The following is a 25,669-nucleotide window of genomic DNA, read 5'->3' as shown; positions in this document are numbered from 1 at the left end:
AAGTTGAATCGGTAAGAATTGTGAAACAGAAACAATAAAATCGGGTTTATTATTCCTGTTCATCTTGGTACAAAATGAAATAATCTGGGAAAAACAAGCTGACATGTTATGTACAACTGCAATTCCATGTCTATCCTGCAGAGGACGCTGTAACTATTGGACTTAAGCCTTAGATATTCACAAATACAGAAATGTGATTTAAATGAAATTCCAGAAAAAAAAAAAAGTTTTAAATCTGCAGCTGTGAACGTACCAGGAGTTAAATTTCTGTTTTACAAACAACAAATGCATAAAACCCCCAAACAAACAAAAAGTTAACAGATGTCTTCCCACACCTCCCTGAGATGAACTGAACCATCAGAGCGACAGAGGTCCTCGCAGTCTGAAGTAGAATCCAACAGGTTTGTTCTCCTTTGACTCTTTGGTGAATGAAAGCTTATTGCTGCTGCTGTAGAAACGGTGTGTTTGGCGTCTGGATGACCACCTTCTCTGGCAGGGGGATCTCTGTCTCTGTTTGGCTGCTCAGAAAATTCCTGACAATAGTCATAATGTAACAGGCTGTTAATAACAATCAGTCACTTTGTCCTTAAAACTGGATCTGTTCTCACCTTGGCCTCCAGAGGGCGTCCATGCTGGCTGGTTGGGTCTTAGGCTGCCTGTTGCAGTCTTCCAGGGAGTCAGGAAGTGGCACCCCGCTGGTTTCTGGCAGCAGAAGGCACAGACCGCAGCCTATGATTGGTCCGCTGCTGTACACCACCATGGCAGCCAATGAGATGGCTCCAGTGGGGCTGGGAGGGAGGAAGGTGGTGACCAGAGAGCCGAGCCGGTAGGACAGGTTGACCAGAGAGATGCAGCGCTGCCTGGATTGGAACAACCAGCTGTTAGTGTGCAGGAACACAGCTACACAGTTGCATCAGTAAGTCAATTAAAATGGTAAACTCACTGATTTATTCCGCAAAGGATGATTCCTGTAACTCTGCTTAATAAAGTGAATGTAAACCTACAATAATGTTTCTCCAGAAAACTAGAATATTAGAACAGACCAATTAAAAACATTTTATTTTACGGAGATGGTTGGGGCTCCTTTTACATGAATTACTGCATCAATGCGGTGTAGCATGGAGGAGCTCAGCCTGTGGTTCTGCTGAGGTGTTCAGGAAGCCCAGGTTGCTTTGATAGTGGTTTTCAGGTCATCTGCATTGTTGGGTCTGGTGTGTCTCATCTTACTTTTGTCAGTACTCCATAGATTCTCTGTGAGGTTCTGGTCAGGCCAGTTTACTGTCCAATCAAGCACAGTAACATCATGGTCATTGGACCAGCTTTTGGTACCTTTGGCTTTGTGAGCCGGTACCAAGTCCTGCTGGAAAATGATATAGGCATCTCCATTATTCTTGTCAGAAGAAGGAAGCATGAAGTGCTCTAGAACTTCCTGGAAGATGGTTGTGTTGACTGTTCAATTCAGAAAACCCAGTGGACCAGAACCAGTAGATGACAAGGCACCTCAAACCATCACTGACTTCACCGAATCAAACTTTCAAGCTGTGTGGATTTGTGCCTCCACTCTTACTCCAGACTCTGGGACCTTGATTTCCAAATGAAATGCAGGATTTACCTTCATCTAAAGAGAACTTTGGACTGTTGAGCAACAGCCTAGTTCTGTTTCTCCTGAGCCCAGGTAAGTTATGCCAGACTCTGCTTCATGAGGAACTGGACCGTCGTAGTCCATGTCCTCGATACATCTGTGAGTGGTGTCAGACGTTATCTGCAGATTGCCTTGCAGTCCTCTTGAGGCTATGGTCTTCAGGTTTGCTTCACGGTTTGACCAAACTTTATACTTCGACTCATCTTTTGGCCAAATGTTTGTGTTCCTCATGATAGTGTCGACCCAAACACAACGTTTCTCTGTTAAAAATCCTTTGTTGATATCATCTGACAGAAAGTGGGACTTTCATCATGATAGAAACAATCCATGGTGAAGAAATGTTTTTATTACCTGACTACGGTAGGAAACAGCTCGATGCAGTACAGAACGGAGATGAAGGTTGCAGTCAGGATGCAGAGTTTTCCCAGCAGGGCCAGACTCATGACCAGCGCCGGGGTTCCTGCAAGCACAGGGAATATAGATAGAAAGATAGACTTTATTGATCTTACAGTAAAGAAAAAAACTTGTTACAGCACCTCTTAGGAACACACAAGTAGATAGTTAGGAAAATGTGCAAAAACAAGTTGAAATAATAGAATAAAATAACTTATGTACAATAAATAGTGGTTATTGTGCTAAAGTGACAATTATTGCAGGTATTTGCAAATACGGAGGTCATTGCACAAGTTATTCTACATAACATGATCAGTGACCCGTCCAGAACCCTGTGAAAATGAATGAAACACCCCACCAAACCAGTTCTAATTAAGGATCACTTAGGGTAAAAACAAAGAAAAATACCCTGTAAATTCTAATTCTAGTTAAACGTTGAAACTAGTACATTAGCAGGTCAAGAAACAATACTTAAATGAAATGAAAGGTTTTATATTTATTATTAAAAGATTATAATGGTTCAGTCTAAAAACGGTGAGCTACAGCTTTACATTGTTTTCTGGTTCTTATGCTGCTCACCGTCGTATCTGGACAGCAGTAATGACATAAAGCAGGCGGTTCCGCTCAGCAATAAAGCCAACGTGCAGATCAGCCGGCGCCCCATCCGAACCAAAGGGACAAGCAGACAGGGAGCCTCTGACAGACCGGAGAAGAACTGAGCGGCGTAAACGCCGACGCCAAATGAGCCGATGTTCAGGCAAATCCCATAGTACGTCAAGGCTGTAGCAGCACTGCGGAGTGAGAGGAGAAACTGGACTAAGTGCTTCTCAAACATTAAAACCCATAGTTCTAGGTGACATGACTAAATTAGTAAACATGAAAAGAGCTCCTTTAATTGCTTTGCTGTTTCATAAAGACTCATTAAACATCGACTCACTGGAGGAAATAAATGAAGTTAAATATTCCAGAGGTCCACTGATGTGTCAAGATATATATATATCACTTCTGGTAAGATGGAATCTGTTGGTGCTTTATCAGAATTTCCCAAATCTGTTATCAGAAAATACGCTTTTCTTGTTCATCAAGTAAAATGTTTTAAGAATCTATTTGCAACTTTTGTTTAGCATAATAACGTTTCAAAATAAATCCCTGAGATTTACACTAAGTAAAAGTTGATGAAGGATGGTGTTGCAGTAATGGCGTCTTTTTTAAATGCAGCCATGCCTCAAAAGCAAATAAAAGATGGAGAGTTTGGGGTCTGCCTCAAGGCCTCTTTAAGGTGGGAGACCTAAAAGTCCTCCTAAAAGTGCATGCAGAAGGTATCTTTACCGGATCACCAAACCACCTCTGCTGACTTTTTCCATGCAGAGAAACAATAGCTCTTCTCCAAGTTGCTTCATCTGCTAGTCTGAGTGCAGCCATCCTGCAGACTAAAGTCATCTGTGACGTTTGGTTTCACTAATTCTGCCACTATTTCCTCTCATCCATTTTTAAACTCCAAGTTTCCCCTTTGACCTCAGTCCTGCTTTAACACCAGCACACAATCTGCCTTTTAATCTCCTCCGTTCTATCTCCACTAACAAAAAGATGCTAAGGTGCTTAAGCCTCCTCACTCTAGACCTGAAAGTGGTAATCCATCCTCCTCTGGTCGTTTGCGATGGCCTCATACTTAGAGTTGCCAGTCCTCATCCCAGACTTATCTGCTCAGCTGCTTCAGTGGCTGCTAGAGGTCTTCCCTTAAACATCAACAACAACAACTGGAAATCATTTGGCCCACAGCTCCACCTAGAAATAATGTCCATAAAAAGAATGATTGGTCTGAGACTGACTTATTACTTGCACAACTCCAGTTGTACAGGGACAGAATGGACCTCTGACTGTTGTCTGCTCCACACTGCACCCACTCCTTGGTTCTATCTAGTTCATGTGGGCTGGACCCTTTGGAAAAGGCCTGCTTCACAGGAACTCACCAATGACCTCTAACCCAGAAACTGGCTCCAGCATGAGGCTTCGGGGGACACACATCCATAAAATATAACTATGTCCTCTGATCCAGTGGTCATGATAAGAGTCTTTGGTTCTGGACTCTCACCAGAACCAGTTTACCACTGGAGACCCTACTAGGGGTAAAAACCTACCCTGGTCAACATAGCGTCTAGGACCACTGAGACACTCAAACCCCTCAAAGAGAGCAACCTGAAACCCAAATCACATTTATAGTTTTATAGAAATCTATACAAACTATTGGTCTGTTTCTCATGTTTTGTTACAAACTATCATTCAGACCACACAAAGTAATAGCTTTTTATCTTTACATATCAGTCTATTGATTTAACGAATCCCGTCTCTTTTCCTCAGCAACTATTGTTGGAGCTGGAAAACGAGAGGAACTGAGTCGTCTAGCAAGAGCTAAACAAAACTAACAGATAAATATACATAGACAGCCTGTCAGCAATATGAGGCCAACCTGCAGTCAGTATTTATTCGTGTAAGGTTTGTTTTTAGAGTCTGGATCTTTACTGTTATTAAGACAAGTTTTTGTCAGGATAATAGTGATCAGTGGATTATCAGGAATCAGTCAGGACATTGGTCTAATTTGTAATTTCTTGATAAGTTTTTGTTGCCGTTAATCACAGTAATAAAATCCCCAGGTGCTGGTGTTTCCAACCTTTGGACTGACATTTCACTTTTATAGGGCTGTGGTTCTGAACCCCGTAATTCCCAAAAGGGGCTGATAACTGTTTTATTTTTTAAAGATGCATTTTTTTTACAACTAAACCTGCTAGTAAGACAGGAAGGATGACAGAAAACAAAATACAGTAAAAAGTATCTCCAGCTCCACTGTTGGCTGTGCATCATGTATCTTCTTTCAAACAACCTTCATCCAATATTTTGGCCATTCCTTCTGGTTTTCCATGAGAACAAGTCAGATATTTGAAAAGTGCGGTTTTGGTTGCAGAAACTCTGGTTTGCTTCCTTAGTTCCAACTAAACATCGGTTTGCTGCAGATGAAGGAACTTAGTTTCGGTTTAGACCTCAGTTGCTCTGTTTCAGTGAAGGTTACACTAACTTCTTTAATAAATCAGAAAGTTTGCACAGTGCCATTTCTCAGTTTGTGTTTTTGTGTTCCAGTCCACTTCTGAGCACCAGTTAATAATAACAGCTGAGTTACACAACTACAGTGTTGCATAAAAGACGCTCTTGGCAGCTGATGGGTGCAGCTTTGGGACGGACAGTTTCAAGTTGCTTTTTCATGTGGTTTTCAGATGTTTTGACAAAGAAGAGTCAAAGTTCACATATGATATAATCCTTATCCTCTCCTCTGACTGCTTATGTTGCATTATTAGTTTAACTTTGAGCCTCGGGTCATCTGAGGCTACTGTCCAACACCATGAGATCATAACTTATTAAAACTTTATCAAGACCTGTTGCACCAAAGTTGTTGTATTTCCTGTACACCTCCTGTCCTGAAGACGAAGCAGGTGCTGTACCTCAGGTAGCTCATGATGAATAGCCGCAGGAGGATAGTGGGGTGCCTCAGGTGGGTGATGTCACTGGGGGTGTGGCCTCCACTACCTGCCGTTTGCGTCTTCGCTTCAGCGGCGTTCTGCAGTTCGGACCAAGCTGAGTCCAACAGCTGTACGTAAACACAAGAGTTTAACCATAGCGAGTAACATATACGGACTCATATTTTAAAACCAGGCAGGGTTTTACCAGGTCCAAACACTTCTTATCTGCAGGGCTGTTGCCATGGTAACTCTCTAAAACATCCTTTCTCCGTCGTAACAGCAGCCAGCGGGGAGACTCTGGGATCGATCTGGAAACAGAGAAAAAAACATTAAAAAGCCATCTTAATAAACATGCTAAAAGACAGGAGGAGATAGGAGAAGATAAGGGTGTGCGGGCATACAGGTAGAGAGGCAGACAGACGATCTGTGGCAGGGCCAGTGATAGGTGCAGGTATGTCCAGGTGGGGCTTAGCCAGGCCAAGGGAGCTCCACCCATTGTCCCCAAGCTGAAGCAGAATGGCAGGAAAGCCGGCGGCCAGAGCCGAGCAGCCGGGAGGGTCCACTCTACAGCTGCCGAACAAACACACAGCAGGGGAACGGACTCAAAGTCTGAACTCTAAAGAGACTGCTTAAACAACTCAGCCTAGTCAGGAGGACTCTATCAGAAACATGTGAGTGCTATCAGTGACTCCCACCCCGATCTAATACACCAAGTCTACAGTCTGCTGCAGCCCAAGGTTTACTCTTGATAAATCCTTTATAACCGAGCTTCATGTAGACCAGGGAGAGCTTCACCATTTGAAGAGGGCAACCATTTCTTTCACAGTTAAAGGTAGAGAACACATGCAGTCCTCCATCCACATTTAATCATCTACAGCATTGCTTTCCCCAGTGGAACAACAAGAACTAGAAGGATGACATAAACATTCACTGAAAACAGCAACCCTTAAATACCAAATCTTTCTAAAGGTCAAAGTGCATGTAGAGCAGGTAGAATGGTATGTAAGTGGGATAAATGTGTTTGAAGAGGAGGTATTCCCTGTGGAGAGAAGGGTAAAGAAGGTCATCCTTGTCAAGAGAGAACTTTAGTAGTTTGACAAATGAGAGCCAGCACTGAGACAGCCTAGTATGAAGGGATGGTAGTACCATGACATTCCAGAATGATGAGCATCTTTCCAGCTATCAATTTCCAGAGATTAAGCTGGAACGTTAATTGGTTCAGGAATCAGTCCTACTCAGCTCATCCCTTCCAAGCACATTTATTTAGGATCTTGAAGTGTTCCTGGGTTGGAGAAGGTATAAAATCCTTTGGGCCCCAAGGTCTCTTCCCAGAGGGGAATGCCTGAAAGGGTCAAAAAGAAGCCAAACACAAAATCAGATCAATGAACCAGTGAGGCAGACTCCCTTGGATGTGGAGGAGTAGTGGTTCTGCTGTGAGATCCCCTCTAAATCAATAAGATCATTTCAGCTGCTAGTGTCCAGGATCTGGTTCTTTCAGTTATGATCCATATGTCATATCTCAGCGGAGGAGTGAGATGTAGATGGACCTGTTAATCAGAGCTTTCCCTTTTTGGCTCAGCGTCTTCTTCCTAACAACAGATCAGAGCAGCACTCTCATTACTCCAGAGGAAGTCCAGATTACTTTATCCAGCTCCCACTCCAGTCTTCAGTACATCATGACAAACTTGAAATGAGGCACGACAGCAGCTTGTTGGTCGGCGCTGTTGCCTCACAGCAAAAGGTCAGGGGTTCATTGAGCAGCATGGGATATTTTCTGTTGAGTTTGCATGTTCTGCTCATTCATGCATTAGGTTTCTTATGATGCATCCACTATGTGCAGAAAAATGGATGAATACCTGGAATTTGTTTGAGCCTAAATTGAATTCCTAATTGGAGAGAGTCATGGGGCACAGGTGCCTATAAAGCTGCTAATCCAGCAATTTGCACGACTCGTTTGCAACTTGCTCTCCAATAGCGGGTGAACGTCAACAGATGTAGCAAGAACGTGGTGTTTTATTATTGCTGTGGCGATGTTAAAGGGTCCTGGTGCATGTGCAAAGGTGCTGGAGAGCAGAGTGTTTTGCTTTTTTTATCCAGTGTCACTACTGATCTAATCTAATAAACTTGAACAGCAACTTCTTGACTAAATAACCACTAAAATATCTTTAGGATGTTACAGATGTATGTTGGGTGGTGTTACCAAGGCTGAAGGCGCAGATGTGGATGCAACAGCAGCAAACCGCTGTCAGGCAGCGGATGGCGAGGAAGAGGAGCGGCTGAGGATAAACAGCGGGCACCAGGCCGCAGAAGGCCTGCACGCACGCGCATACCAGCAGCACCGGGCGCTTCCCGTACCTGCAGAGAAAACCCTGACAAGGTCAGTGTTGGCATCTGTGTGAGCAAAGCTTCACTTCCTGCTGGTTAGAAACTGAGGTGATATGCTGATGGCATCTGGGTGTCCATGTGTGTGTGTGTGTGTGTGTGTGTACCTGTCTGAAATAGCTCCTCCCACCACAGATCCTAGCAGCAGTCCCACCATGTAGACCGTCTGACCATAAGACAACCAGTCTGTCCAGCTGCACACTGACTGACACATGTGGACATCCAGAAGAGACACAGATATGTTACTAATGCATGACTGAAGTGGCTGAATGTGTCCACAGTGTTTTATGTAGGAGTTATGAAAGGTCAGAGAGTGAAATCATTAGAGGTGAACCTGAGGTTAGATTTCTGCAAAAGACATCAATATTTCATGGGGTTAGGTCCTCACTCTGAGCTTAACAATTCATGTGAAAATCTACAAAGTTATGTAAAAGGTATCAAGATGCCAAGTTAGTCGGGTAAAGTCCAAAACTCAGTGAGCCAGCCGACGCCTTGAGAACAAATCCCTTGTATGTTGCTGAAATGGACCTGCACAGGTTGGGGGTCACCTTAGAGCGTTTGTTCTGACCAGATAGAACAGCGTGAGTTAGCAGAAAACAAGAGCTGTGGTCTTCGTCATGAGTTTTCTACTAGATCAGTCATCTTACTTCTTTTTGGTATGAAAGAGATGCTAAAAGTAGTTTTACATCATATCTGTACAGCTATTTAAACGTTAATCATCAGTTAACAATAAAAGCTAATATATAAAGTTACACAGGCTCTAAACTCAGCTGTAATAGAGCTGCTCAGAGTTCCTAGAAGTACTGCAGTGATAGATGACCCACATATGACCCAAAGATGACCCGGACGGGGACTGGCCACATGTCGGTCCAAAGCCTCCTGCCATGTGTCAGGAACAAGTCAAACACAAAAATGTTGAAGTTTGGTTTTAATCAAAAGCAGTTAATCTAGAGCTGCATATTAACAGAGTTTAATGTGGACACCATCAATTGTGTACTGGATTATTAAAGATGATGCTGGTTCAGTTGTTTGTGCATTAAAATCCTAAAGGAACTTATCATGTTTGAGAGGTTTAATAGTTTTCTTTGAATCAGTCACTAACAGACTGCAGACACAAATGCGTGGATATAAACACGCTGATCGTGACGTGTATAAAATATAAATATTATAAAAACTTTGAAATCATTCTCACTCAATCCTTCCTTACATTTATCCGTCCACCAATCAGCGATCACCTCCGAAACTTCCCCGTGCTGCGATTGGTTGCTGTCTGCGCTGGGCGGAAACGTCCCGAGCCAGGACGCGGTGGCGTCGGTGTCGTTGTCATGGCGACACGTTCTGGCAGCGATAGCGACCGTAAAAATGTCGAGAAAGAAAACGAAAGGCTTGAAAAAGAAGAGGAGGGAGAGCCGCCAGTAGACGGAGAGCTGCAGCGGTGACATGGGTGCGGTTCTCCTGGATCACCCGGAACCTTCGGCTGGGTCAGATCGGAGTTCAGAGAAGTTTTCAGAAGCTGCTCATGGTGTTTTGATCCGCTGCTGCAGCTGCATGGTTCTGTGAACAGCTGCTGCTGTCACAGGACAGTTATTGAGCCTCCGGGCTGAAGGCCAGCAGGCGGGTCAGATTTACAGCCAACTTCTAACCACACCCTCCCCGCCTTCATTCCCGCACATGGTCCTGGAGGAGAGCGGTGGTTGTAGCGGAGTGAAACAGCGGCACCTGGTGGTCACCTCTGCGCACTGCATAGGAAAGTTGAGCGTAAACTCAGCCTCGGACCACAGCAGTGGTCGGAGACAGACCACAGAGTAGAGATTACTGGTGCTGTAGGAAGAAAGCGATAATTAGTTTCCAACATCTTTTAAAAATAAAAATCTAAAAGGCTGGTCTATTTTATTTACCTCAATGAAATAAAGTCACCTCTTTTTCACAGCACCCTGCAAGAACAATCCTCCACGATGCAACATGAAGGTGGCAGCATCATGCTGTGGGACCTAGTCAGAGTTGGTAGGATGGATGGAGTTAAATAGAGGGTAACTGGAAGGGATATCTGTTGGAGGCTGCAAATAACCTGGAATTTGGTCAGAGGTTCACCTCCCAGCAGGACAATGTCTCTATGCATACAGCCAGAGCCACAGGTGGGTTTAGGGGTGTCACACTCCTGTCCTCGAGGGCTAGTATCCTGTAGCTATTAGATGTGTCCCTGGTCAAACACACCTGAATCAAATGGATTTAAAGAGTTTTGATAATGACCCAATGATTCAAATACAGGTGTACTGAAGCAGAGACACTTCTAAAAGCTGCAGGACACCAGCATGAGGACTAGAGTTTGACACATGTGGTTTAAATCAAAGCATATTCCTGTAATTGAATAGCCTAGTCAAAGCCCAGACCTAAGTCCAATGGAGAATCTGACGCAAAAGTAAAAAATTATGTTCATAGTTGCTCTCCATGTAGTCTGCCTGATCTGGAGCTGTTTTGCTGAGATTAATGACTGTAAATGTGCAAAGCTCGTAGAGACCGACCCAAAAATACGAATAGCTATTGACTCAGGGACAGCCAGAATTTGGTCCAAAGAGCCAAGATTTTCTGCCTGACAGTTGGATGCTCCAGAAACCGCCTGATAAACATGCTAGCTACTTGTAAATCAAACTATTCACTTCCCCAAAACTGATATACATATAAACTGAAGTGTGTCCAAATTTGTCTAGAGCTTCTGGACTCTGGAGTATATCTGTCAATGGTTGCCGAGGTTGGGTTTGCAAAAACAGAAGACACTAAAGATCACTGGTAGTGAAGGTAAAACATGTTGAAGATAGGTGGGGAGGAAATAGAGGGTCACAGACTTTGCAATATAATAAAGTTTGCAAAGTATGATTGTAAACAGGGAGAAAGGAAATTATATTAAGAGATAATAATCAAGTTTAACACTTGAAGGAGGAAAGAAAGGCAAATGAGATCTCAAAATAAAGGCCAAAGAAAAGAGAAGGCATTTTACAGACCAAGAATAGATAAAAAGATGTAAACAGGGAAAGAAGGCAAGGACATAAGAGGAAAGACAAGAGTAGAAAATAAAGAGTGAGGTGATGAAAAACTGAATGAAAGAATGTTTTAAGGAAGGCTAAAACTGGGCCATGGAAATAAAGAAGATAAAAGAAAAATGGAAGTGAGGAAAGGGATGGAGCATTTAAGGAGGAAAGTGACAGGATGAAGAAGAGAGATTTGAAAACTGGCTCAGAGTTTATCTGTTCTTTCTTTCTAGGTGAAACGACTAAAGGAGCTACATCCATTAACATTTACTTTTCCTTCCCATAGAAAGTACTCCTGGATCAGTGCTTCTTTGTTCTCTTTGTGTCTCTGCTCTGTTCTCTCAAACCCCCAGTCAGACGTGGCAGATGGCCGCTCACACTGAGACTGGTTCTGCTGGAGGTTTCTTCCTGTTAAAAGGGAGTTTTTCTTCTCCACTGTCGCTACATGCATGCTCAGTATGAGGGATTGCTGCAAAGTTAACGCCAGTGACTGTCCACTGTCTCTACATGCTCATCCAGGAGGAGGGAATGCTACAGATCTCTGACTCGATGCAATCTGCTGGGTTTCCTTAGATAGAAAAACCTTTTATCCAATTTGAGTGAATAACTTAATCTGACTGAACTGTTCAATGATTAGGATTAATTGGAATGTAAGTACCTGACTGTTGTGAAGTGCCTTGAGACGACATGAGTTGTGAATTGCCGCTATATAAATAAACTTTAAAAAAAAATAATGATGCAGAAGGAAAACTGGGTGGAGTTGAAGGAAAAAGTAAAGACAGAACAAACGCCAACACAATGACAGGTTGGTAGAGTTAAAGAAGCTTTTTTCATTGTATTCACACATCATTAAGAGAAGGACAGAAAACCATCTACTTCAAAACTTTATTTAATACATCAGTAAAGTTTTCCTCAGGAAAGAATATCTAACACACAGTTCATATTTAACAAACAAATAAAACACACAACACAAAGCAAACACATTAAATTCCCAGGTAAACTCCAGGTGTCCCGCTGACTCCTGGTCAGCGTCCCATCATGCCATGCTGCCGCTGGGTTGCTTCATCTCCATAATCACTGTGGGCACGGCAGAGAGCGGCGTGGAGTAGGTGGACGCCATGCTCTGCATGCCAGCCAGGAGGCAGCGCCAGCTGAATCGAAGGACCTTACAAATGTTCTGCACCACACAAGAAGAAGAAGGTTAGTGAACCTTTTTTTGCCAGGTTCCTCCCCTTCCTGGACCCTATATTAGTAGGCTAGGGGAAAGTACCTGAAACTTAATTCTTCAGAACCGTGCAGAAAGACACAGTGAGATTTTATATTTGCCTTCTCTCAACCCCCATGTGACATTTTTCTAATTCTGTTCTCCAGTTTGGACAGAAGTTGCATTTAAATGCTGCAAGTTTTAAACCTTAGATCCCCAGTTCAAAGCAATGTATCAATGGCTCCTGCAGAGCTCTGTTTAAACAAAGATGTAGTTGCAATGTTAGCATCATTGTGAACGTCTATTTGATTATTCATGTGTGTCGCTTTTTTTAGATCCAGAAGTGATCCTATTTTATACTATATTTTGGTGTATCCTCTAGAAAGAGGAAGGTGGACACAGAGACGTGAAGGTTGAATGAGGAAGTGCAGTCCATTTGCACATTAACCAGAACCAATGATACAATAATGATGTGTGGGAAACACTTCTTCACATTCAGAGCCGGCAGATCACGCAGCAACACTGATGTCAGGCTGCGGCTGTCATTTCTCAGTTGCATAAATTCAATTTGACTGTTAGGTTGATTAGTCTCTCTAAACTGCCCTCAGGTATGTGTCTCTACATGGTTGTTAGCCCTGTGTGTCTCTGTGTTGTCATGTAATGCACTGGAGACCTGTCCAGGGTGGACCCTGCCTCTGGCCCAATGAACCTGGAGATAGGCACCAGTGACTCTTCACAGAGATGGATGGATGGATAGATGGATGGTGGGTGTGTTATTAAGACACCCAGTGGTGCTGTCCAGTACTGCATCTGAAGAAAACGATTTCTTTTTACCTTCTGAAGGATGTATGGTGATAAACCATACATTAAATGTTTCTCCTCTGCAGTATGAAGTGCACAAGTGAAACATAAATATGTGGAAGGAACCAGCTGTGGAAACTCCAGTGAACATGTGAAGTCAGTCCCAGAATCAACAGAATCGGACCGACTTGTTCTAGAGTTAAACTCTGGGTCTGAACGGGGACATTCCTTTAAATTTAAAAATTGTCTTGTCATGATTGAGACTGTCTGCTTATCTGTATGTGGTTTGGTGTGCAGGCAGGACATTATTGTTGTATCTGCTCAAACAGATGGGGTCAAAGGTCAGGATTGCAGTGCTTAGTCAATGTTTTACAGCTGCAGCTAGAAGGCTGTTGGAATGTCAACAAGCAGGATTTAATGTGTAAAAATCTGTGTTCTGGATCATTTATATACATGTAGAAACATGTTCTATCAGGTAACAGATAACACATCTACAAGCTTCAGAACCATTTTATTTTGATTATGTTTATGTCAAATATTTGGTTTTGGTTCATTTTACTTTTATTTTCATTTTTACATTTTTATCTTTATTTTTGGACAATTTTGCTGCAGATTGTTTCGTAATTTATTAAATGTAATTTTAGAATAAATAGACCAGTTTTTAGGATCTTTTCTCAGGTATTTTATATAAAGGAACATGAGCAGTTTTTTAAATTAAATGTTGTTCATGTCATGAATTGTCATTAAATGTCATTTGCTCAGAGCAAAAAAGTAGAGGAAGAATGTCTGACCACACCTCTCCAGGTCATAAGTCATCATCCTGTCTTACCTTCCTACATTTCTTGCACCTCTTCTTCCTCTTTCTCTTCTTCTCCTCCTTTCTCCTCCTCCTCTCCTCTTCTGTCTCATCTCGCTCCTCCGACTCCTCTATCAGGGGTTCGTATTTATCAGGGAGGACGCAGAAATAAACTTCTTTGGAGGTTTTCTGTTGCTTCTTCCCTTCTAAGGGAGCTTCAGCCTCCTCTTGTTCCTGTGCTCCCATCCCTCGCTCCTCTCTTTGATTATTTCACTCCTGTTTCCAGACTGAGAGAACTTTGAAACGAGGAGGAGTCAAACTTTATTAGTGGCCTGAAGCTCCCTGCGGACACAGGAAACTGAGCTTTGACATAAAACACTGGAAAACATCAGATTACAGAGGAATGTGAAGAGTTTGGGGTTCCAGAGGAACTCATAGTTGTGCAGCAGGTTGTTTGAAGAATAAACACTGAAACCCTCAGAAGAGTCAAACATGAAAACCTACTATAAAAAGAAGTGAAAGAGAAACTGGAAAGGTTCTCATATCTAGAAATTAATGTAGAAACCTAAAACACATGACTGTGAACGTGACCTTTACTCATGCTAGGGCTCATGTGCTGAAGTATTTTCATTGTCATTTAAAGAAGTTTTCCTTGGACTTGTTGGTTTCACGTCTGACATCAAACAGGATCTAATTTCTTAACTTTTACCTGGATGTTAGTTTTCACCTTGTCTCTTTTGGCCTGGACTTAGATCTGGGTCTTGATCTGGGACCTGCTGGTTGGGACCTTGACCTTCTCCATCCTCTTTATTAAGTTTATTTATATAGCATCATCCATTCATCGGTCAATCCAAAGTGCTTCACAGGACATGAAAGGAGAAGCATCAAGGCTTTGTTCGTATTACCCTGGGCTGATTTATTTAACCTGGTCTTGACCTATGACACCCTGGTCTGAAGTTAGACCTTCGGTGGCTTTTTGTTGGTCCTGAGCTTCTCTACATCCACATACACTGCATAAAAGACACATGGCCTTTTTAATATGTATGCTTGAGGTCTTTCTTCATTTGTGCCCAAGTTCTAACTACTTTGTTTAGGCCATCTATTTTTTGAAGAGCACCAGTCCCTCCTACATATCTCCTAAAATTAGGGTCATTCTCCCTGACTGTATCCATGAACAGTAATCCAACGTGAAATAATGGCTTTCTGAGTAGCTTTTCAGCCCATGTTGGTAGAGAACTTGTTTCTTTGTGAATAATAAAGGTCTCCAGCTTCAACTAGCTTCTTCACAAGGTGGATTCACGCATTTATTTATCTTGGACACAGAACCGGTCTCCTTCCTGAACCATGTGATGTCTGGACATTCCCACTCTGTATGTTCTTGCATAGGATTGTTTGATAAGCAGATGAATGTAGAACCTTGACGCATCTGGAAACTGGACCAGGGTTGAACCAGAGTTTTGGAGGTCCACAGTTCTCTGCTGACATTTTAGCTGATTTCTTTTGATTTTCCCACGATGTCACACAAGGAAGCAGAGTGTTTCAGGTTCGGTCTTAAAATACATCCATAGCCGAGCCTCAAATAGATACAAATGTTGCAAATGAGAGAATTACAAAGCCATGACATCATTATTTAGCTTGCAAATGCCTAGAATTAAGTCTTTGCCTTGTTAGTTTTGACCTGGGAGCTGTTGGGCAAGACTTTGGGTTTTAGGTGGAGCTTGCTGGCCGTGTGTCCCTAGACTTAGGGTTTACCTGGATCTTGTTGACCTCTGACCCATTGTTGACTTGGTTGTAATTGGTCTTGAAGGCAGGACAGTATACATTTGCAAGTCAGGTGTATCATGTTTACTCTTCTTTCATTTTTCACTCAGGCAGGAACGAGCACAGATATTTTTAAATTCAGGCCCCTGAGGAAGAAACCAAGGAAAGGCTCAGAAGGTTAGGGAAGAAAATATTAACCCAGCATACCTGGCTTTAAGCCCAGTGGATCTATCTGAACAAAGTCTCAAACAAAAAACTTGTTTGTCCACATGTGGCTGCTTTATTAAATTGTCATGACAGAAAAAAAGACCACTTTGTAGAAATATATATGGCACATATCAGCTGCTACAGTCCACTGACATTAAACTAAGGCTTTCTGGTGAAGTTTCCCTTTAAACTGATTAATGATTACAATAGTTCATCTGGGATAAATACAGATGTTCTCATTTTAAACATTGTCACATTACCTAGGTGAACTACATTTAAGCAACGAACCCGGAAGAAAATGTCTTACATATAACGTTGTTTTTTTTTAAATCTACATGTGTGGGTTTATGTTGTTAAGTAGTGTGTCTCCCGAGAGGTTGATGGTCCCTGGCTTCATGAGGCTTTCTGGGATTGTGACGCTTTTTGACGCTGAAGAAAGACATATGAAAAAAGGAAAAGAAGTGGGTAAAGATATCAACATAACCTTGATTAAACAATTCAATATTTAATAATTCTGACTCATATTTGTCAGAAGAACTCAGGACCTCGGTTGTCCTACCTTTGGGCCTAACCAGTGACCTCGTTCTTCTGTAATTGCCTTGATTTAAACAAACTTTTCATGAAAAAATAAAACCCAAGTCAGATTCTTTAATGCTTATGGAAACATCAAGGTGACAGCAGAGTGCAGCTGTTGAAGAAACCTAAATGAGTGTAATGGAAATAACGTCAACCGAGGTGTGACCACACAGACAGAAAGTTGCTGGCTACTTGAAATGTCATGTAACAGTTTGTTCAAAAGCCTGACATCTTTGACAGGAAGTGGGCATCCTGTGTGTGTTTGAGTTAGTGTGTTTTCTGTTACTAGTCTATGTGGAGTGATAACAGGAATTTGGTTTCAGTGGTTTTCATTTGCTCAGCCTCTAGTTTCATTTATGTTCACTGACCTGAAACGCTGCACCAATCAGCTTTATGGGAACTCAAACCCCATCTTACATTTTACTGAAACAACAGCAAGAATAAATTCTTCCAAATGTTTGATTGGACGTCACTTCAGAAAGTCTTTTGTCTTTCAGAAAAAGAAAACTCAGGATAACACAAGACATTTTCTGCATTCAAGGAACTTCTGAGGTTTAACATGGTAACGTTTTTTCCCACAAAAGTCTTTCTAGCCTAAGTCAGGTCCCACAACATGCCACCAAGTTCAGAATTAGGTCAAAAAGATTAGGTCAGTAAGTCTCATGTTAAGGTCATCTGTGGTACTAAAGTCCCAAGGCTAGAGCCAAGAGAAAATCCTGAGCCATGATCTAAATCAAAGTTTTTACAGTCGGGTCAGAAGAGAAGGCAAACCGATCCAAGTCAGTGTCCAAACTTAGACCAATTGGGCCCAAGACAAGGAAATCCAATTTTAAGATGGGGGTGGAAAACTCTGGTCCTCAAGGTCCAATGCTTGTTTTCTGGAGTAAGGACATGTCTGATACATGTCAGACACCAGCCCTCTAAAGCCTGGAGCCGTCCACCTCTGATCTAAGACAAACTGACACAATTTCCAAGTCAAGATCAGAAAACCTTCTAAAGTGCTGAGTCAAGCCTTGAGACTGATGAAGACATTTCTAGCAGTTCAGGATAATTTCACAGACAACATTCACAACTTCAAAAAAAGATCCCCAAGTTACAACTAAGGTCCAAAAACAACAGCAGCAATGCTAAGACCAGATGAACAAGTTTCAAAACAAGATTTTACAAGGATCCAAAGTCTTGAGCCAAGCCTACATACAAACATCCAAGCCAGGTCCCGAGACAAATTCAAGAACTACCAAGTCAGGTCCTGAAAGAATTTCAAGAACCTTCAAGTCAGTTCCCGAGACAAATTCAAGAACTACCAAGCTAGTTTCCGAGACAAATTCAAATTTAGGAACTTCCAAGTCAGGTCCCGAGACAAATTCAAGAACTACCAAGCTAGTTTCCGAGACAAATTCAAATTTAGGAACTTCCAAGTCAGGTCCCGAGACAAATTCAAGAACTACCAAGTCAGGTCCTGAAAGAATTTCAAGAACCTTCAAGTCAGTTCCCGAGACAAATTCAAGAACTACCAAGCTAGTTTCCGAGACAAATTCAAATTTAGGAACTTCCAAGTCAGTTCCCGAGACAAATTCAAGAACTACCAAGCTAGTTTCCGAGACAAATTCAAATTTAGGAACTTCCAAGTCAGGTCCCGAGACAAATTCAAGAACTCAGGTCCTGAGATCAGATCAAGGTCCAAAGTTAACTCTCCAGGAATTGCCAAGTGTTGTTCCAAGATGAAACAAGAAACCAGCTTTGTGCTGGTACTGTATACTACTTTTCACTGTTGTGTAGATCAATGCTCACTGGTTTAAAATCGTTTCCTATAGCAGCATTAAGCTAATAACTGAACCATGTTCACTAACTCTGGGCCTGTGTTAGCTTCCAAACAGCAGCCATCGTGTTTCCGTTTAGTATTTCTACATTATGTCATGAAGGGACTAACTGCTGGACTGTCAATCAGGATAAACGTCACACATTTCTTACATTTGCTTCAGGCAGACTGATGGTCAGGTTAGTTGGGGTCTTTATACCCAGACTCAGCTTCTTCTTCCAGAGGTAATAATACTCGACACACTCAGACAGGGACTTGGACCGAACCTGAACATGTACAGACAAAACAGGTGATATTCCTGAAGTAAACATTTATTTAACCCTGTGATGTTATCTATCAGCTGTTTCTGTTTTTCCAAGTTGACGATAATCCCAAAAGTTGTATTTGTTGGTTAATATTAGATGTTAAATTAAGTCCAGAAGCCAGGATCCACGGACCGAGCCCCAACCTGGTGAAGGTCCAAACTTACAGCTCTCTGGATACTGCTGAAGTCTTTGTGATGGATCTGCAGGGATTTAAGCAGCAGCTTCTTCTCTGATGGGCTCCACCAAACACCTTCAAAACAGGGCTGATTTTAATGCAACATTTGTTTGCTGTATGTCTGAGTTTATTCATACATTACTGTGAGCGGCTGTATAGTTCTGATGAATGGGTACCAACTGACCGGACTGCTTGGTGGAGGTTTCAGGGTTTGATAACATCTTCTCCACCGTCAGCTGAGAGAAAGAACAGGTGATGGTAACAATCAGCCATGTTCAGACATCCAGCCCAACCATAACACCATGATACAAACAGAAGAAATGAACATTTATTATCATTAATTTACGGTAAAAACCTGTCAAAAATGACAGGCAGCTAGGTAAATAGAAAACATTACTCTCTCCTAACCTCTGAGTGTTTTTTTAATTGTCTCATTTTAGGAATGAATGAATTAGAAACAAATGAAAGAATAAAGTCTAATTTCTTTTTTAGAAAAGTTAGGCTTGTAGTTTAACAGACAAAAGTTATTTTGCAGTTATTTTGTAGGTGTTTGAATATCCTGTCAAAAGAAACGCTAATTGTAAACGTTTTTGTATCCTTGTGGTTTCCTTTTGTGATCTATGTTTTGTAGTACTTTTTTATTGCGGTGGTGATTTTCTATTGTGTTTGGTTTTTTTTGGATTTCTATATGTTTTTGTCATTTTGTCGTGTTTTTATATGCATTTATGATCCTTTAACTCTGTTTGTAATGGTGTTTTTTGTACCTTTGTTGTGGGATTCTGCACCTTTGGTTTTTTCAATCTTTTGTCCTGATTTTCTGTCTTTGTGGTGTGTTTTTGGGTCTCTTTCTTCTGTTTTTTCTTTGTCTTTGTGGATATTTGTGCACCTATATTATTTTCGCTATTTGTCCCAGCATTTCTTATTGTTTTGATGTATTTTGTACTATGTGGGTCGTTTTAGATCTTTTTATATTATTTTCTTGCATCTGTTTTGTGGAAAAATGTATTTCTGTTTTTTTTCCTAATTTCTTGTGGTTTGGGTGTCTTTGCAGGGGTTTTTATATGTTTCTGTCCTTTTGCTGCCCTTTAACAGCTTCACAGATGGTAAGAGTTTTCCACCTCTGTTGGCCCCCAGAAGGCCTCTTCAGCTAATTCATGCTTTACAGCATGATGCTTGTCTTCATCTTAAGGTCCATCTAGATACATCTATTCTGAAAAGACTTACAAACCTGTGTACAGACAAAAACACATTCTAAAAGCCAACAGACTGAGGTTTTACCAGAAAGTCTCCTTTGCACTCTGATAGCAGTTGGAGTGCATACTCTGGACTGGCCCGGGCTCCTGGTACCACACTGGACCGAGCCATCATTAGCAGAGCCTCCACTGCAACAGCAGAATGACAAACATTTGAATCAATAACCAAACATAGGAACAATTTCTGTAAGTCTTTGTGATTTTTCCTACCTCTTTGCTGATTGACGGGACGCTCCAGCTCATCAAACGGTGTCCACAGCAACAGGGCATTGTGGGAGTCAGACCGGGCATGTTTTTTAGTTCGTAAAGGTGGGATCTCAGCCTGGGAGCTCTTCCCAAAATTAATATGCCTGTGATTGCCAGCACACAGTTGGTAAGTGACATTTTTACCAAAACAATTACTTCAGAGGTTAAATACGTACGGTTTGATGTTTCCTGATGCTAGCTGTTCGGGTGAAGGACAGGCTGTTGCCAAAGCAACAGGATCAGCTAAATTATCTGTCAATCAAGAGACATGTCTTAACTCTGCATGTTGTCCACTCAGTATCACTGCTCTGTCTTTTTCAGGACTTACTATGTAGCTGAATCATCTCTGCTCTCTGCTGCCTCCTGATGGTGAGGGAGCAGTACAGTCCTGGCCCAGTTCTCTCAGGGCATAGCATCGGAGGAGGGGTGTAGTGACCTAAATTGGCCTTTGTAACCATGTCACTGTCCTGGTTGCCCGTAGAGCCAAAGTCTTCCTGCTCCTTCAGATGCATTAGGCTGCGGTAGAGCAGAGCTCCCCTGCTGGATGGAGTGGGGATGTAGCCTTTCCCAGACATTCCTCTGGTTTGGACAGGCACCGAGACTGGCATCACAATAGACACTGGGCTTTTAGTGCGTGGGGAGATATCCTAAAGATAGCAAGGACAGAGAAATTAAAATCAACAGCCTAAACTTTTTAAACTGCTCTTAAATTTGGCCACTAGAGTTTAAACTTTAGTTATAATTACATGCATTTCTACAAATTACATTTTGGGACCTAAGTGTGAACTTAAGTCCCAAATGGTAACACTAAAACTATGTTGAAATGTTGCAACTATGACCCCTTGTGTTAAAAAGAATAAATCAAACATAGTGTGGACCTTTTTCAGCCGTGTCGGTGATCTGAAGCCACTGTGAGATCGCATGTGACCATTTAATGCTGGCAAACTCTTAAAGTCGCGGTTACACACTGTACACAGGAGTCGGCACCTGTTTCAGAAACACAACATGCAATTTTCCCCAATTTTTGACATGGCAGTTGCCATCAAATGACATTTAGGCTACCTAGAGTCCAGAAGTCCAGTGGCTCTTAAAGGCGGCAGCTGTTTCACCTAAAAATCATTAGGGAAAACACAATTTCAACATATTAATGCATCTGCTCCTATCTCTTTTCTCATTGTTTGCACGCATCTTCTTTCATTTTCAAGACATTAAACAACATCATAACAAACCCAGTTCCAGTCTGGTTGGCTTTCATTCCCTTTTCTTGGTCCTCTTCTTCCTCCTCCACACTCCTCCTTACAGCTCTGACCAGCAGAGAGGCCCTGGGTCAGACCAGAACTACTGCTAGGTTGCCCTCTTTCCTGAGCGGAGAAGCTGGTTTCAAGGCTGCCGACTGCTACCTCCTCAGCCAGTTCACCTTGACTCTGTAGGTGATGTTGGGTTCTCTGGTGAGGATGTTGCTGAGCTTTGTCTGAGGATTGAAAGTAGCTGCTGGTGTCATTCAGTGAAAGACCTGCGGAGGGATCTCTGTTCCCCTGTTTGGACATTTGTTTAGGACAACCTGTCCGGTCTGTCCTGGGATGCATTTGAGGACCAGGACTGGAGACAGCTGGGGTTTGAGGGTAATGAGGACTTGGACCAGGGGTTGTTGGGCTACAGAAGGGCTGCTGGGTGTTGCTTCCATGGTAACTTTCATGGTAGAACTGGTTGTTGGGAAAGTCCTCGGTATGGGATGAGCTCACCTCAATAGAGCTCCATCTCCCCATGGCATCTCCTGCAGATGTGGACCCTAGAGGAATGCACTGCACCTGGGACAAGGTTGGTGACATAGAGTCCCATGTGTGCTGGGCTTGACCAGCTGGGTCACTCTGATCCAACATGCCACTGGCATGAATTGTGTGAGTGCTATAGGCTTTGTTTGTTCTCTCCATTTCATCTGCATGGGGGGTGTCACTGGTATTGTACTGGTTCTGAAGATGGATATCCAGGGAGGATGGCGACTGATTCTGTTTCAGGTCAGAAACAAACAATTTATCAGGACACTGTTAGAGTCATTGGTGGGTTTGCTGGCTTAGAAACGTGATTATTCTTACCTGGTAGGAAAAACTGCTTCCGTTGAGATAACATGAAAGATCTGAGGAGGCCTCACACTTGTTCCAGTCTGCATAATCTAATTCTGGATCAGGATTTTGGTTGTAGAGGAAGTGCTGAGGTTGGGGAGTAAGGTGAGGGGAGGCAATGTGAGGACTGTGGAGGAGTGGGGAGTTCACTTGAGGAGAACCAAGGTGATAGGTTGAGTTGACCTGGACTGAAGGGAGGTGAGGAGAGGTTATCTGGGGCTGATAGAAGAGGTGTGAGGGGGACAACTCCATTTGTGGTGAAAGGTGGGAGGAGGTTACTTGGGGCTGTGTGAGGTGTGTGGAGGTCATTTGGGATTGGGGAAACTGAAACAAGGATGCCTGGGTCTGTAGTCCGACGTGTGGTGAGGTTACCTGTGACGGGCACATATGAGGGGAGGTATTCTGGGGTGGATATATATGAGGGGAGGTCACCTAGAAAAAAACACATATATTTGGATGTAAGCAAATGCTTGAAAAGTATGAAATCTGTTGAAAATAGTAATTGTATATATTGGTTGATGAAACAGGAACCTTGCCAGGAGAAAGGCTTCCATGGTTCCTGAATAAGGAGGTGGCGAAAGGAGGAAGAGAGTTGGACCGAGAGGACTGATGTATGATGGAAGGAGAAGAAGCTGCCGGATATGTCCACAAATCAGACATGTTTTCGTGCACACACACAGCTGTGGATCCTGAGTACATGTATGGGTATTTACATGGTTACATGAGCAATAGGTGATGTTTTGGATATCATCCTCAGCAGAATCTGTAGAGGAAAAGGGGACATTTGAGGCCTTTTCCAAATTATATGTAGTCCGTCATTGTACAGAGAGAAAGATTAGGGTGAAAAACATTTCAGACAGCAGCAAATCTTCCAAGGAAATTTACCATGAGACCAGAGCATGCAGTCCGGCAAACAGCAAAAAACCCAAAGCTCCATTTCAAACTCCACAGCCCTCAGTTAGCAGGTTAAAGGTTAAGGTTCATGACAGAACAAGTAGAAAAAAACTAATCAAAGAAAACTTATGTGGTAGAGTTGAAGGAGAAAACCTCTTCTCTAAAAACAATATGGCACCAAATCTCAGCTCAGTTTAATCTGGTTTAAAAATTATTTGGACCTTTTTTTTCTAAAACATTGCGTTAAGGTGACCTTTGTGGTGAACTGAGTCTAGAAATCAACTAAACTGAATAGCAGAACTTCAAAAGCTTCATCTAAACGATCTACGAGATTTCTGGACCAATGTTCTATGGACAGATGAGACCAAAGAAGACATGTTTAACCAGGAAGCACAATGCAACGATTGGAGAAAGCTTGGCCCTAATGGGGTCATGCAGGTAATTAAGCAATGATGGAAAGTAAAATTCTCCACGACGATGTAGGAGACTGATAAAATCAGACAGAAAAACTCTAACTAGAATAATTGCTGCTAAATATGCTTCAACAAGATGTCCGTCCATCCAAGTTCACCACCACCAGTCTGACTAAGCTCTCTGTCCGAGGACCTTTAACCAGTCTTCCACCACATCCCAGCAACCAGCTCAGCACCTACGCCTCCAACAAACCCAAACCTATATTTGGTAACATCTACTGGCTTCCGCTCTTTTTCTACATTCACCTACTCAGTAGAAGCCCAGCAACACCACACAGTTTTGCTCTAGCAGTCCAGCCACGTCGACCGTCTTCAGGCTAACTCCCAGACACTGGAGATTAAGAACATCCAACCCTGCTGTGCCAACTTTAGTCTGTAAAGAAATATGTTAAACTGTTTTAATGTTTCTAAACCCTGCTTAGGGGACTTTGCTGCTGAAATCACCAGGCTCTAAAGCTCTTTCCCTTTCTGTGTGGATGCCTGAAAGCTTTATTATTCCATTCATGGACATCTCAAACTCCTTATCGTTCCTATATGGGCACTTGTGGTTTATTAAATTGTTGTATCTAAAAGTTTTAAATCTCAAAGTGTACAACTCTGTTTCAATATGGTATCTATTTGGACAACTGAGGGTCATTACTGTCCTCCCCCAGCTGTGGGTAGTTTTCTGGGATCTGAACTGGCGTTTTTTTGGAAAGCAAGCACATTTAAGAAAAAACTGTTAAATACGATAAATAAATGAAGAAATTAAAATCTTAAGGTCTAAATGTTAGACTTGTTTTGAGTCCAAATGGGCACCAACAAGTGAAGAACAGCATTTCGCAAATTGGCGAAGTGGAATCAAAAACGTTTAACGAGATTTGATGGACATTCGTCTAAATGCTACAGCGTTTCTAACATCTGTAGGGACTTTATAAGAGCAGATCTTTAATTAGTGCTGATGTACAGACCACACAGAAGCTGCATATATCTGTATGACTAAGTGTGAACGTGTGATAACAGGACACAACTATGAATACACACCCAGAAATTATCAAATCCAGCTTCCTTCTCTGCAACAATTTCAACTTTTTAAAACGTAACACTGCATTTTTTGAAAACCTCTGATAGTTTTATTAGTTTTACAACCACATTTTAGACGTTTGTGACTCGTTTTGAAGGCAAGCTGATTAAATAACTTGTTACAGTCAGAATTTCCGAAGGAACAAGCTTTTGTAGATTTTAAAACTGTTTAAGATGTGGACTAATCTGATATTTTATGAAACAAACCATACAACATCTTGATTAAAAAGCACCTAGAACATAAATGGAGACGTTGACATGATCATAAAGTCTGAATTAGCGTTTCTCACCTGAAACATCACTGACTCCGACTTACTGACTCCGGCTCGACTCGGTTTGTGTGAGTCTGGTTTTGTGTGCTTGTGTGTTATCAGGAAGTGGTCACATGTTCTTCCTCTCTCTGGTCGACTCATTAGACTCTGAGCTTCTTCCTCATGATGACGAATTTAGAGATCAGCTATCTCAAAAATAAAGTAGAGACTCAAATAAAACTATATATATATATATATATATATATATATATATATATACATATACATGTGCGTGTGTGTGTGTGTGTGTGTGTGTGTGTGAATATTTTTGATAAATTAATTTATTCCAGTAACTCCATCACTGAGTAAAAAATGATTTTACCCAGACTGATGTTTTAATGCCTTTATTTCTGTCATTTATGATGATTCTGCTTCCAGGAAATGAAAATATGGCATTTAAAATAAATAAAAAATAACATCAGATCAATAATAAAAACATTTTTAATGTGCACTTAATGAAAGGTTTGTTTCTTACCTGCTGAACTTTTAATCTGACAAACGAGCCTCATCTGAACACAAATCCTAATTCAATGAACATGACTTTAAATACGTATACGTATATAAGTTATACGTATATTCATTCCATCCACTCATGCGGTTTCACTTCAAGCTCAGGTCTTCTGTCTGTTTCAGCTGATCCTTGGACTGCACTTTTCTGTAAGATCTCAGAGTTTGTTCTTGAAAGCTGTTGTAGCTACTCTCCCAGTTGGAGAG

General features: G+C 42.0%; 3 protein-coding genes across 7 annotated transcripts; all 3 read right to left on the bottom strand.

Moving 5' to 3' along the window:
- Nucleotides 1–31: 31 nt before the first annotated feature.
- On the bottom strand, nt 32–9,792 carry LOC124861142 (solute carrier family 22 member 13). Of its 3 annotated transcripts, none has more exons than XM_047354663.1 (10): nt 9,134–9,792; nt 8,034–8,127; nt 7,745–7,899; nt 5,946–6,114; nt 5,750–5,852; nt 5,527–5,672; nt 2,615–2,826; nt 1,994–2,102; nt 609–860; nt 32–518 (listed from the first exon to the last, which is right to left on the bottom strand). In XM_047354663.1, exons 1-10 carry the CDS (start codon nt 9,366–9,368, stop codon nt 437–439), a joined length of 1,557 nt encoding a protein of 518 aa, XP_047210619.1. In that variant the 5' UTR covers nt 9,369–9,792; the 3' UTR covers nt 32–436. The 3 variants fall into 3 exon arrangements, with proteins under 3 accessions (XP_047210619.1, XP_047210618.1, XP_047210620.1); XM_047354662.1 differs by having other exon boundaries at nt 32–533; nt 9,134–9,791; XM_047354664.1 differs by having other exon boundaries at nt 32–533; nt 8,034–8,131; nt 9,134–9,269.
- A 2,031-nt stretch (nt 9,793–11,823) lies between these two features.
- LOC124861868 (protein PXR1-like) lies at nt 11,824–14,144 on the bottom strand. The gene is made up of 2 exons (XM_047355819.1): nt 13,787–14,144; nt 11,824–12,129 (listed from the first exon to the last, which is right to left on the bottom strand). Exons 1-2 carry the CDS (start codon nt 13,997–13,999, stop codon nt 11,989–11,991), a joined length of 354 nt encoding a protein of 117 aa, XP_047211775.1. The 5' UTR covers nt 14,000–14,144; the 3' UTR covers nt 11,824–11,988.
- Nucleotides 14,145–15,520: 1,376 nt separating this feature from the next.
- LOC124861867 (transcriptional-regulating factor 1-like) lies at nt 15,521–25,007 on the bottom strand. 3 transcript variants are annotated; one of them, XR_007036779.1, is made up of 15 exons: nt 24,935–25,007; nt 22,747–22,978; nt 22,189–22,647; nt 21,325–22,101; nt 21,158–21,204; nt 20,974–21,082; nt 20,424–20,742; nt 20,272–20,347; nt 20,060–20,199; nt 19,875–19,978; nt 18,781–18,832; nt 18,586–18,671; nt 18,269–18,382; nt 16,029–16,150; nt 15,521–15,660 (listed from the first exon to the last, which is right to left on the bottom strand). XR_007036779.1 is itself a non-coding variant. In XM_047355817.1 (14 exons), the coding sequence occupies exons 2-14, from the start codon at nt 22,912–22,914 to the stop codon at nt 16,115–16,117; spliced, it is 2,487 nt and encodes an 828-aa protein (XP_047211773.1). In that variant the 5' UTR covers nt 22,915–22,978; nt 24,935–25,007; the 3' UTR covers nt 15,771–16,114. The 3 variants fall into 3 exon arrangements, 2 of the variants coding, with proteins under 2 accessions (XP_047211773.1, XP_047211774.1); XM_047355817.1 differs by lacking the exon at nt 15,521–15,660 and having other exon boundaries at nt 15,771–16,150; XM_047355818.1 differs by lacking the exon at nt 15,521–15,660 and having other exon boundaries at nt 15,771–16,150; nt 22,752–22,978.
- Between the last annotated feature and the right edge of the window lie 662 nt (nt 25,008–25,669).

Source organism: Girardinichthys multiradiatus, chromosome 24 (genome assembly GCF_021462225.1).
Source record: "Girardinichthys multiradiatus isolate DD_20200921_A chromosome 24, DD_fGirMul_XY1, whole genome shotgun sequence".
NCBI classification, from domain to species: Eukaryota; Metazoa; Chordata; class Actinopteri; order Cyprinodontiformes; family Goodeidae; genus Girardinichthys; species Girardinichthys multiradiatus.
The sequence above is the reverse complement of the archived record's forward strand: the minus strand, read 5'-3'. Positions and strand labels throughout refer to the sequence as shown.